Here is a 13,858-nt window from a genome sequence, read left to right as displayed (position 1 = left end):
TGCAGGGAACAGGTAGGGAATTGCAGGGAACAGAGAGGAACTTGAATCTGAACCCACTTGTTTAAAACACTGTTGAGGTTCTGTATACACTTCTTATTTCGTAACTCTGTCTGCTCGTTGGGGATGTTATCTGGGTGGTTTGTCACATGTATATCTCAATTTCTTCCACGATGTTTGATAATGGGAAAGGGGATAGAGATAGATAGATAGAGATAGAGAGAGAGAGAGAGAGAGAGAGAGAGAGAATCTCCATGCTGTAGGCTTTTAAGACTTTATTTTAACTTACTTTATATAATAATCTCCGAGCAGAGCACATGATTCTCTTAGTGTATCTTCAAGTTGGGTTGCTTCATCATTCTTCATATTTGGTGTAATTATGCCAACTGAATGGTGCTGCTTTGAGAGCCATGACACAGTATGGGCAGCTATCTGCAAAATTGTGTGAGCTTCTGTCAACAGATGACAATATGTTGCAGGACTTGACCAACGGTGTTGTGATGCAACAGTCATAATATCATTATAGAGTGTTAGTGCACTAGGAACTTTAAGTGAATATAAAGTCCAGTTTGTGCTATGAGAACTGAAATGAAGAGACAAAGAGATGTATAAACAATACAGTAAATGGATGAAATGTGTACTGAGTCATACAAGTGTTTTGTTAATTATCATTGTATCATAGTTTGGTTCAGTTCTTACTCTTGGCTACTAATACTGGATCCTTCTGAACAAGCCAACAGTGATAAATATGAATCAGAAAGCAATAAATGTTCCACACCAAGGAAAGGTCGCAAGCCAACCAAACACACGGGGTCATCAGATTTTCTATATATCTGAAAGAAAAGGAAATGTAGAAACAAACGAAAATCTTTAAGATGAGTATGTAATCTGTAGCATTAAAACTACACTAAACTAAGATAAAAACAAAATAAAATTTAGGACTTTGTTGGTTGCTGGCAGAAATAGCAGTCCACAATAGTTTTATTTCCAAATTTATGGAATTTAATGTCACGGTTACTTGATCTCAAGTGCTGTATTGATTGCATTATATACTGTTAAAATTTGTGTGTGATTTATAATTTGAATTTCATTTTCAACAAATGCATGGCATTCACCTGAAGAATTCTGCTTTATATGGAGGTGTTTGTAAGCTCATTATGATTTTTCAGAACTTGGATTTTCAATAACCTTTCCCTCAGGAAGAGCTTTCTTATTTCTTTAATTTGTTCATTGGTTACTAAATTATGGTACTTCTGTTTCTCATGGATTTGTAACAATTATTGATAAAAAGTTTTCTAATAACCAGTCACACCAATGGTCTTGCCACAGTGGTAACACCGGTTCCCGTCAGATCACTGAAGTTAAGTGCTGTCGGGCTGGGCTAGCACTTGGATGGGTCACCATCTGGTCTGCCGAGCGGTGTTGGCAAGCAGGGTGCACTCAGCCCTTGTGAGGCGAGCTGAGGAGCTACTTGATTGAGAAGTAGCAGCTCCAGTCTTGGAAACTGACATACGGCCAGGAGAGAGGTGTGCTGACCACATGCCCCTCCATATCCGCATCCAGTGACACCTGTGGGCTGAGGATGACAAGGCAGCCAGTCGGTACCATTGGGCCTTCATGGCCTGTTCGGGTACAGTAATAACCAGTCGCAGACTCAGTGACCTAACTTACAATATCAGAAATTAATTAAAACTTTTGCTTCCAGTTTACAGCTATACATTCATTGCTGTACACTCGCTTGTACTGAAGAAGTATTCTGTAAAATTGTGATATCAGAGATATTGGAAAAGATGAAAAATCCACAATTAAATAGCACAACACAAGAGTACAGCTCAATTTCAGTATACACACTACTGAAAGAAATTTGCCCCTTCTGAAGATTGGTATCAAACAATCTGGAACGAACATAGTGAATAAATTTCAAAGACAAAATGGTGATTGGTTGCTATAATACCATTTACCAATTTTAATATCTGACAGTTATTCAGATTCCCTGCCTGGCCCAAGCATCAGTACTGACTCACAAAGGTTTTGGGCTACCTAGCCAGCAAGTTGTCCAGCAGTTCCATGGAGAGAACAATTGACGTGTGAGGCTGGTGTGGCTGCTAGAGGTGGTTTAGGCACACTCTTGCATTGTATGAAGCTACACCATATGGAAAATCAATATTTGACATTGCTTGTTTATTTTCATTAATTTCAGTTACTCCCTTGGCTGACTTATCACACTTTATGACAACCTCTGCTGTGCTTTGGACTCATTTCTGTCTGGGCATTTAGTAAACAAACTCTGTTATAGAATAGAATAGAATCTGTACCGTTGCATGACACACATTTGATTGTAACACTGGTGACTTGTCAATGAATACAGTTCCATGCCTACATAGATATATATAAAAACAGCATACATTAAAAGAAGGTGAATGCGTGCAGACGCAAGCATGTTACAAAAACACATTATATTTTTTCTTCTATCTTAAATTTTCCACACTGTATCTTTTTAGCTATTTTTAAGTTTTTGTTTCTGTAGTATATAAATATGGACACGTATAAAAAGAATCCATATGTCCATTAAAAGAGAACACACACATACACAGAGATCACAATGTAGAAAAAAATTAATATCTGCTACTTGTCTTCCTCATTTACAAAATCTTCCACATGGTAATAAGATTTACTTTTTAAATATTTTTCAGTGTTTGCTTATGCATTCCTTGAACGTGGACTGTATTTTATTGCTAGTCTTCAAGGAAATTTAATATGGGGTATTTTCAGATAAGCTCAGACCGTGGCATGGTAACATGTAATCTGATCTATGCCTTGTTTCATAAGTGTGTGCAAAAGATTTTCCTTCAAAAACATGCAGGTTTTTTAGCTCGAAGAGGAGTATTTTCTATATAAACATAAAAGGAGTTTTCATTAAGTGAAGATTTAGGAATAAATGTTTGCCTGATTGCCTATTGTTTGTTCTCATCATACCTCTGATGATTTTTTTTCTGTAGTCTGAATACAGTGAGGAGGTTTGCTTTTTCGACACCCCAAAAAATTATGCCGATCTCACAAATGATGTAAAATATGGATGATAAGAAAATTCCTTAACAGTCAAATCAGTTATTTTACTTAGAACCTGCATAAACAAAACTGTTTGATCACTTCACTAAACAGTCTACATGATCAGTCCATGACAAGATTTTCATTATAGTAATTCCAAGAAATTTAACACAGTCCACAGTGATCAGTTCTCTGCCCTCATAATTTAACTGTGATATATATTGTGCGTTTTCATCAACCACTTGGAACGGCCTGTTTGTTTCCCCACTATCTGTGTCATCATCTGCGCAAGTGATTGTGAACCCTGTTTTTAACAACTTCTGAGTAGCATAAAAAATTATAATGTGGCTATTTGTTATTGTACAACTACACAGTGTTTAGCATCGATTCTGACTTTTCCAAGGCTGTGGCAGCAGCAGCTGGTACAGTAACAGCAAATGTTTCTGTAGCAGTTAACCGACTAAGAACAGTAACCATAAGACAAAAAGAGAAATGCAACAGCAGTAGCAGTTGTAACTGCAACAGAAATAGCAGAAAATTCGGAAACAGCAGTTAACCAACCAACAGTGACAACAGCAACTGAGGTTACAATTACTACTGCAACAACAACAGCAAGCAAACAAACAAAAAACAAAAACAAAAACAATAATCTGCAGCCGCAGCATCCCCTAAACCTAATTACTTTGACAAAACAAGGGAGTGCTGGGAGTCTACTTCTGCCAGTTTGTTCTTCACTGAAAGACAAATCACACGATTCATTTTGACTGTCAGGGTACTCCCTTATTGTATTCTAGTAACAAATTGCATAAACTGGTGCAGAAATTGCAACCATTCTCAGACCTCAGTACTTTGACTATTCCTGATATATGTGGTTTGCTGACTCATTACTAGGGTCAACAAACCCACATGGTAGCAAATTCTTCAGTATTTTAAATAATGTAAATAAATGTATGCAGCATGGGCTGCAGATCTGCAATTCTTAGGATGTGAGTTTGATTTTTCATGCAAATAATGAGGCACTCATGTATGTGTGTGTGTGTGTGTGTGTGTGTGTGTGTGTGTGTGTGTGTGTGTGTGTGTGTGTGTGTGTATTTTTGTTGACGAAGGCCTTAATGGCCAAAAGCTTTAATTGTGAGAGTCATGCCTATCTGCGACTCAGCATCTCCGCTATATGGTGAGTAGCAACTTTTCTTCTCATAATATTATTACATTCCATCCTGGATTTTCCATTGTTTAATATGTGACTTTATCATACACCTACCTCTAAATAGAAAAGTCAGTACAAAAACATTACAGTCACCTGAGTCAAATTAATTGAAGTTCTTAAAATAAGTAAGCTGCATGAAATAACACTTCACTCCACACTATGTTTGATGATGACATTCGGACAGAATGACTTACTACTAGTCAACATCATCTATGGATGACAGGAGCGTAGAAGTTCTTAATAATAGGTGATGTCATACTCATCACTCAACTGATGACAATCAATCAATTTCATCATCTGAGGTACAAAGCACGTGTACGCCTGGTGATGGGGTGGACAGAAGTTAGATCAGTAGTTAATGATTAACTCCCCTCACTGAGAGTCAACTGGTGTAATAGGACATTAAAAACTATGAAAAATGAATCCACAGCCTCCCAAAATCTCAGATACTATAGACATTATATTCTCCATGACTTTTTTGTTATGTTTTTGTCTGAAAACATCTGCTACAACTTACTTCTTCTTCTTGTATCACTTGTCTCTTGGCACCTTAACTGTCTACATGGATGGTAGAAGGTGATGTTTTGGACTAATTTACAATTTGATTTAAACATGAATTAACTTTGTGTAATATTATTAATATTTTCTGTCCTAACCTTGTTTTTGAATGTATTTTGCAGACATGTGATTCGGGGATGAACATGTGTTGCTGTTACTAATACAGTTAGGCTATTGATTGGTAGCCATTGCTGCAGCCTTAAAGGGATACTCTATGGTCAATGAAAGAGACTGTTTTTTCCAGAATTTGGTTTTTGAAGTCCAATCCATTTAAGGAACGTTATTCTTCTGCGCTAATACTAGTGGTGAAATACTTGCCTTTGTCTCCACGGTCATGCATCGCTCTATTAGTAGTGGACCAACCATTAAAGATTGTGCTTATTCATAAATTAATTACCATCTTAAAATAACTCCGTCTTCTCTCTTTTTGCTAATCATATGGCATGAATAACATTTGATCATTTACCCAAGAGGAAAGAAGAATTATAGTGGTAGCTTTCAATAATGCTGTACCACATCAAAGTACACCATTTTCATTTGTGAGTTGAGATAGCTTCTCACTAGAAGTGACTTATTTTGAACTTCCTCTGTGCTCTTTAGTTTAAACTCCTACAGTTTGTGCACATTTGTTTTTGGCTGAAGAGTCACTTACAGTTGTTAGTCTCTTCAGTTGAGTGTTAGCTTTTGTTACTGCAGCAGTGCATCGAAGTACACCACTTAGTTTGTGAGCTGATGCAGCTTCTCATTTTATGTGATTTATTTTGAATTTCCTTTGCACTCTTTAGTTCAAACACCTAAATTTTGTGCATGTTTGCATATTTATCAGGCATAGTTCTGCGTCTTGTTAACTGTCTAGAGCATATTTCTGCCATTTTTGGTATGAACAGGCACTATGGTTGCTGTGTTCAGATCTGATCTGAGTTGGTGACCTTTTGCTCACAGTTCCAGGTGGTGCTGGCTTCAGTTACACAACTTGAGGCTGTTGCCAATGAACATCACTGTGGAGGGCCAGACATTGGGATCCAAGCGACGTCCAGTACATCCCGTGTGTCCCCTGATCGGTCCACTATTGTGGCCACCCTGGGTACTGCCCGTACCACTATTGACCCCTCACCCGTGGTCAAGTGGGAGGACATTCCAAGGTGTGACAGGCAGTGAACGACATTCCGGGGTGCCGATTGGAGGACCTCCCAAGTTTGTCTGATGAACAGGTTTCAGGTGCTATCTTTATCTGATAACTATCCCGAGCCAGATGTAGTCCCTTGCCCTGTTTCTGTGGAAACCCTTAGCCTGAAAAATCTGGGCTGTCACACAGGGTGGGATAACTGGTAGTTGCAAGCTCCAACATTAGGTGCATAGTAGGGGCTCTTGGGAATACTGTTGCCAACGAGGGGAAGGAATCCAGCATGCACTCACTGTGCAAACTTGGAGGGATCATTCCAGATATGGAATAGGTGTTCCAGATGCCATCAAGAGCACAGGATCCAGCCAACTGCAGGTGGCTGCTCATATCAGTACTAATGATGCGTGTTGCTTTGGATCACAAGAAATTCTCTCTGGGTTTGGGCAGCTAGCAGAAATGGTAAACACAGTGCCTCTTGCTTGCAAGATGAAGGCAGAGCTCACTATCTGTAGTATCAGCAACAGGACTGACTGTGGGCCTTTAGTATAGAGCTGAGTGGTGGGTCTAAATCAGAGGCTGAGATGCTTCTGTGCTTGTGAAGCCTGCAGATTACTTGACTTGTGCCACATGGTGGTGGGTCTTCAGGTTCTGCTTAATATATTGGGGTCCACTATACACAGGAAGCAGCTAAACAGGTAGCAGGTGCTCTGTGGAGAGGACTCAGCAGTTTTTTAGGTTAGACAGTCTCAGGAAACTACAGAAAGGACATTAGTCTTGAAGGGTGCTGGGAAAACACAGCACAAGGAGAGACCTGGCAACAACTAGTCATCAACATCATCATCATCATCTTCTTCTTCTTCCATTGGCACTACATCCTGGGGTGGGACTTGGCCTCCTCAATAATTTTCTGCCATTCCTCTCTGGACTTCGTCATGGACCTCCAGTTACGGCAACTGACTCGGGCAGCATCCTCTCCAACCTTGTTGTTCCATCTCAACCTAGGTCGTCCTCTTGGTCTTCTTCCTCCAGGTTCACTGCAGCAGGCTTTCCTTGTGAGATCTGTCTCATTGAGTCACATTACATGTCCGCCCATCTCAGTGTACACAGCTTTATGAACTTGACCACATCATCCTTCTTATAGCAGTCATAAAGTTCATCATTCCTTCGGCTTCTCTATGTACTATTTTGAAATACAGGTCCAAAAATACTCCTCAGTGTACTTATTTCATGTGATCTCAGTTTGTTTTCACCCTGCTTTGTAATTGTCCATATTTCTGAGCCATAAGTAAGTACTGGGTATATCAGCATTTTGTAATGTTGGCACTTAGTACCTAATGATAGAAGCTTGGATTTAAAATGTTGCAACATTTCAAAGTAGCATCGGTTAGAAAAACTTATGTGAGCCATAATTTCAGTAAATGTGGTGCCATTTATTTCTATCTTTGAGTCCAGATAGGAGAAACATTCCACTTGCCCAAATGTCATTCCATCAAGGGTTATTGTGGGCTGTAAGAGTTGGTTAGTGCCATTATACATATACTTCATCTCTCCTTCATTAATTCTCAGGCCTATCTCTGCATTCAGTTTTAGAGCTGAAAATGCACGTTGCAGAGCTCTATGTCTTCTTAAATCCAAGTCATCTGCATATCCCTGCAATTGCACAGACTTATAGTAGATAGTACCTCTTGTCTGAATACCCAATTCGCGTACCACTTTTTCAAGTGCCAGGTTGAAAAATAGGCAGGAAAGCCCATCTCCTTGCCTTAGCACAGTTCGAGTGGGAAACTGAGGTTATAGCCTGGACTGCACTCACACAGTACACTGGGGGTACTTTAGGGCGATTTCTATTAAACACCCCAATATTCCAGGCATTCGAAATTCCCGCATTGCATCATAAAGTTTGGTCCAGTTTATTGTGTCATGTGCAGATTTAAAGTCAATGAAAATATGATGCACACCAACACTGAACACATTGGTCTTTTCTACTATTTGTTGGAGAGTAAATATCTGGTCTGAACCCACACTGATAGCTTCCAATAATGTCTGCTGCTATGGGTGAAAGTCTACTAAACAGGATATTTGACATTACTTTATATATAATATTTAAGAGTGTATGCCTCTGTAGTTGCTGCATTCAAATAGATATCCTTTCTTGTGCAACAGACACACTATCCCTACATTCCATTCTTCTAGTGACTCTTCCTTTTCCCATACAAGGCACACAATCTTGTATATCCTACGATTTAGCTCAACTCCTCCAGCTTTCAATATTTCAGATGTTATATTGTCAGTCCCTGGTGCTTTATTGTTCTTCAATTGGGCAATTGCTCTGCTCACTTCTCCTTGCAGAGGGGGAGGTACTATGGCATATCTTCTGGAGGGACTGGGATATCTTCATTAGGGGGCTCTGAAGCATCCAACAGTTCACTGAAATAATCTAACCAATGCTCCAATACCTCTTGATCATCGGTTAGCAGTGTCCCATTTTTACTTTTGCACAAGTTGGTGCAGAGCTTAAATGCTCTTCTTTCACTATTAATTTTCTAATAAACTTTTCCTAACACCATTTGTTTTTCCAATTTCTCCAGTTCTTTAATCCGCTTTCTTTCCCATTCCCTTTTCTTTCTCTGATGCAGTTGCTTCTCTTCTTTCCTTTTATCTTGATAATTTCTCACCGTTAGATCAGTATATGATTTCTCAAGCATTTTCCTGTATGCCAGATTTTTCTCCTGACTTATTCTCTTACGTTCTTCATCAAACCAGGAATTCCTCTGTTGTTTTCCTTCTTTCTCTAGCACTTCTTCTGGTGCCTTAATGACTGCATCCCTGCAAGCATTCAATTCCTGATCCAGATTATCACGTACACTAGGGGTGTATAATGCAAGATTCTCAGCAACCTTCTCACAGTACATTTTAGAGATGTCTTCATCTTTTAGCTTTGATACTATATATTTTCTTTGAGCTGTTCCTTTGACTTTTCTTGCCTTGGATATTCGAGCTCTTATTTTCACAATTACAAGGTAGTGGTCTGAATCTATATTAACTCCTCTGTAAGTACGTACATCTAGTAAGTTTGAGGAATGCCTACCATCAATAATTACATGATCAATTTGGTTGAAGGTATGGCAGCTAAGAGATAACTATCACATAAATTAATAAAAGATGGTACTGATCCCTCATATGCACAAAACAGATCAGAACACTGTAGTAGAAACAAAGAAAAGAGCATGCCAAATTCAAAAGGACGCAAAACCTCCAAGATTGGTGAAGTTTTACAGAAGCTTGAAATTTAGCGCAGTCTTCGATATGGGATGCTTTTAACAGTTACCGCAACAAAATTTTGTATTGAAACGTGGCAGAAAACCCAAAGAGATTCTGTCGTATGGAAAGGAAAGCAGCAGAAAGACACAATCAATATCTTCACTTTGTGATAGCACTGGTCTTGTTATTGACAACAGTGCCACTAAAGCAGAGTTACTAAAAATCGTTTTTTAATTTCCTTCATAAAAGAACATGAAGTCAATATTTCAGAATTTGAATCAAGAACAACTGCCAACATGAGTAACTTAAACGTAGGTATCATTGGTGTAGTGAAGCAGCTTAAATCACTTAACAAAGGCAAGCCTCCAGTACAGATTGTATATGACTTAGGTTTCTTCCAGAGTATGCTGATACAACAGCCCCATACTTAGCAATCATATACAATCATTTGCTCACCAAAAGACCCGTACCTGAAGACTGGAAGGTTGCACGGGTCGCACCAATATACTCAAGAAATGAAATAGGAGTAATCTGCTGAATTACAGACCCATATCACCAACATTGATTTGCAGTAGGGTTTTGGAATATGTATTGTACTCAAACGTTATGAATTACCTTGAAGAAAATAATTTATTGACAAACAGTCAACACTGACATGCAGAATATCATTCTTGTGAGACACAACTAGGACTTTATTCTCACACAGTAGTAAGTGCTATCGACTGGGGATGTCAGATTGAATCCATAGTTTTAGATTTCCAGAAGACTTCTGATACTGTTCCTCACAACTGACTTCTAATCACATTTGTGCATGTGGTGTATCATCTGCTATGTGACTGGATTCATGATTTACTGTCATAGTGGTCACAGTTCATAGTAACTGATGGAAAGGGATGGAGTAAATAAGAAATATTGTGTGGTGTTTCCCAAGGAAGTGTTATAGGTCCTCTGTTGTTCCTGATCTATATAAACCATTTAGGAGACAATCTGAGCAGCACTCTAAGATTGTTTGCAGATGATGCTGTTATTTACCGTCTTGTAAAGTCATCATATCAAAACCAACAGCAAAATCATTTTGGCATGATTACTGTATGGTGCCAAAAGTGCAATTTACTCTAAATAATGAAAAGTGTGAAGTCATCCATATCAGTACTAAAAGGAATCCACTAAATTTTGGTTACAAAATAAATCACACAAATCTCAAGGCTGTGAATTAAACTAAGTATTTAGATATTACAATTATAAATAACTTAAACCGGAGCAATCACACAGATAATGTTGAGTGGAAAGTGAACCAAACGTCACAATTTATTGGCAGAAGACTCAGAAAATGCAACAGGTCTATTAAAGAGACTGGCTACACTATGCTTGTCTGTCCTCTTCTGCAGTACTGCTGCCCAGTGTGGTATCTGCATCTGATAGGCTTAATGGAGGACATTAAAAAAGTTCAAATAACAGCAGCTCATTTGGCATTACTGCAAAATAGGGAAGAGAGTTTCACAGATATTATACACGAATTGGGGTGGCAGTCATTAAGACAAAGGCGTTTTTGGCTGCGGCAGGATCTCTGCATAAAGTCTGAATCAAATTCTCCTCCAAATGCAAAAATATTTTGATGGTGCCTACCTACATATGGAGAACTTTCCATCATAATGAAATAAGAGAAATGAGAGCTCACATGGAAATATTTGCGTGTTTATTTTTCCTGTGAGTTGAGAGAGAGAGGAGAATGATAGAGAACTAGCTTGACGGTGGTTTGATGAACCTTCTGCCAGGCACTTAATTGTGAACTGCAGAGTAATGATGTTGGTAACTGCCCACAGAAAAAAGTACTTGGTTTGCTGTTATACTTTCAGAAAATGAGCAGAAGCTCAGAAAAAGAACCTGCTGCACCTGGTCCAATGACTACACACACAGCCATATTATCATGCAGGCTCCTATGTATGGATTTTTTATTTTGGGCAAAATCCCAGGTAAGTTCATTGTTTCATCAGTGGCAGTAGGGGTGACAACTGATGAAGTCATGGCCAACTACTTCCAGCCACAGCAGGTAGTAATATCCTTCTGTCACCCCTCCCCCACTTGGGCCTGTAACACCTAGTTTTGTTTACATATGATTACAAGGGTGTGACCCTCCGGGATTTACATATTACTCATGTCTTCTTAATAACTATAATAATCAGTAGTTCTGCATTCAGGCCAACTCGGTCACAATAGTAAAAATCAAACATCAGGCAAGGAATTTCTTGATAGCTTATATAATGTGTTTCAAAATTTATTCATCAGATACTCTGGAATGATTGCTACATGTAGATATAGTGTTTCCAGTTGTATGTGGAAAAAAAAAAAAATCACAGGTTACTACTAGTCTCTCATTTTCAGAAAAGGGGAAGTGGTTTAGTATCTTATAGTGTTACAAATTTCCAAATACTTGGAAGAGATTGTTTGAGAAGTAGTTTCATTGATTCTACATAAAAGTCCAGTAAATGGGCATACATTGCAAAATTGTTCTCTGTACACTTTATATAATCATAAAATATGCCAAGTATTTGAAAACTTTCTTCTTTATTCATAGTGCCAAATGACAAAATGAACTTAAGTGTAGACTAAAAGCACAGGGTGATGAGGCAATTATGTTTAGTTTTTGTTTAAGTGTAGAGACTACAAGCATATACTCACAGCACTGTCCAGTGACTCATTTTCCCTTATTAACTGATGAGAAGATTTCAAGGTGTAAGTTTCCAGTCCCATTTCTGTAAGGGCATGAAGCAAATAGCTCTCCAAAGCTATGTGCAACACAGGTGCTGTAAATGGATACACAGAGACACAAGCTGCCTGTTGTAACTTCAAGGGTTCTCCTGATGCTATCATTGGGAAATGATAAAGAAAACCTTCTTGTTGTGTAGCAACAAAACAAACCACACTTCCAAGATTTTTGTAATAAGGTGACCGCATTGGGTGGTTTGTTGATATTTTCTTGTTTGCTGTAAATGCATAGAGAATTCACAGAATTAGTGACCACACCAACAGAGTGCAACAATAGGACAACAGTGACATAAAATAAAACTGTAAAAATTACAATGTAAAATACTGATACTATAAATCACACATTAATGTGACTGCCTATCAAAAGGCTGAATAACCACCTTTTGCAGTACAGACCACAGCATGACATGTAGAAAGAGTGGCAATGAGGTTCTGGAAGGTATCAATAGGGCTGGGGAGCCATGCTGACTCTAATACAATGGCTAGCTGCACTAGGGTTCTCAGTTGAGGATACATAGTGCGAACAACATGATCAAGGTGGTCCCGCAGATTCCTGAGTTTAAAATACGGAGAATTTTACAGCCAGGAGAGTATGCTCTTTGAACCACACACGTACACTGTGAGCTGTGTGAAATATTGCAGCATGCTGCTGGTAGGTGCCATCGTGCTGTGGGAAAACAAACTGCCTGTAGGGGTGGAGATGGTCCCCAGAGATAGCTGCATACTTGTGTTGATCCGCTGTGCCTTCCAGAAAGACAAGATTACCCAAGGAATGCCCTCCAGCCTGGACCCTTCCGACGATTGTTGCAGGGTGTTTGCTTTCAGACATTTCATCCTGTACACACCAAAGGCCATCTGTTTGACGGAGCATAAAATGTGATTCATCTGAAAAATTCACCTGTCGCCCAGTGGATACTCAGTTGCAGTACTAGTGTGCAAATTCTACCGTTCATCACTAATGAACAGGAGTCAGCATGGCTGTGTGAACTAGATGCTTGCTGTGGAGGCCTATATGCAGTAACATTCACTGAAAGGTCATTGAGAAGACACTGTTGGTAGCCAATACAGCATTAGTGACCTGTGGTGCACCATAGTTGCCTCAGTGCCAATTTTCAAGAGTGCCATTTTGCCATGCATGGTGTACTTCAACCACAGCAACACACAAACAGTTTGCAAACTTTGCCACTTTGGAAATTCTTCCACCCTCAGCCCAAAAGCCAATGATCATGCCCTTTTGGACATCACATTCTCCATTTCTGCATTATGACAATGACTGCACTGTTTGCAGTATGGTTCAAATGGCTCTGAGCACTATGGGACTCAACTGCTGAGGTCATTAGTCCCCTAGTACTTAGAACTAGTTAAACCTAACTAACCTAAGGACATCACAAACATCCATGCCCGAGGCAGGATTCGAACTTGCGACTGTAGCGGTCTCGCGGTTCTACATCTACATTTATACTCCGCAAGCCACCCAACGGTGTGTGGCGGAGGGCACTTTACGTGCCACTGTCATTACCTCCCTTTCCTGTTCCAGTCGCGTATGGTTCGCGGGAAGAACGACTGTCTGAAAGCCTCCGTGCGCGCTCTAATCTCTCTAATTTTACATTCGTGATCTCCTCGGGAGGTATAATTAGGGGGAAGCAATATATTCGATACCTCATCCAGAAACGCACCCTCTCGAAACCTGGCGAGCAAGCTACACCGCGATGCAGAGCGCCTCTCTTGCAGAGTCTGCCACTTGAGTTTATTAAACATCTCCGTAACGCTATCACGGTTACCAAATAACCCTGTGACGAAATGTGCCGCTCTTCTTTGGATCTTCTCTATCTCCTCCGTCAGACCGATCTGGTACGGATCCCACACTGATGAGCAATACTCAAGTATAGGTCGAACGA

General features: G+C 39.5%; 1 protein-coding gene across 1 annotated transcript in view; it reads right to left on the bottom strand.

Moving 5' to 3' along the window:
* Positions 1-282: 282 nt before the first annotated feature.
* LOC126471215 (Hermansky-Pudlak syndrome 3 protein-like) overlaps positions 283-13,858 on the bottom strand; it is an 80,391-nt gene continuing 66,815 nt past the window's right edge. Inside the window, 3 exon segments of the mRNA XM_050099338.1 lie at positions 283-580; positions 697-822; positions 11,860-12,178. Of these exon segments, the coding sequence (XP_049955295.1) occupies positions 283-580; positions 697-822; positions 11,860-12,178 (743 nt within the window).

The sequence above is a fragment of the Schistocerca serialis genome, chromosome 3, assembly GCF_023864345.2.
Source record: "Schistocerca serialis cubense isolate TAMUIC-IGC-003099 chromosome 3, iqSchSeri2.2, whole genome shotgun sequence".
NCBI classification, from domain to species: Eukaryota; Metazoa; Arthropoda; class Insecta; order Orthoptera; family Acrididae; genus Schistocerca; species Schistocerca serialis.
Note: the sequence above shows the minus strand (reverse complement) of the source record. Positions and strands in the feature narration are given on the sequence as shown.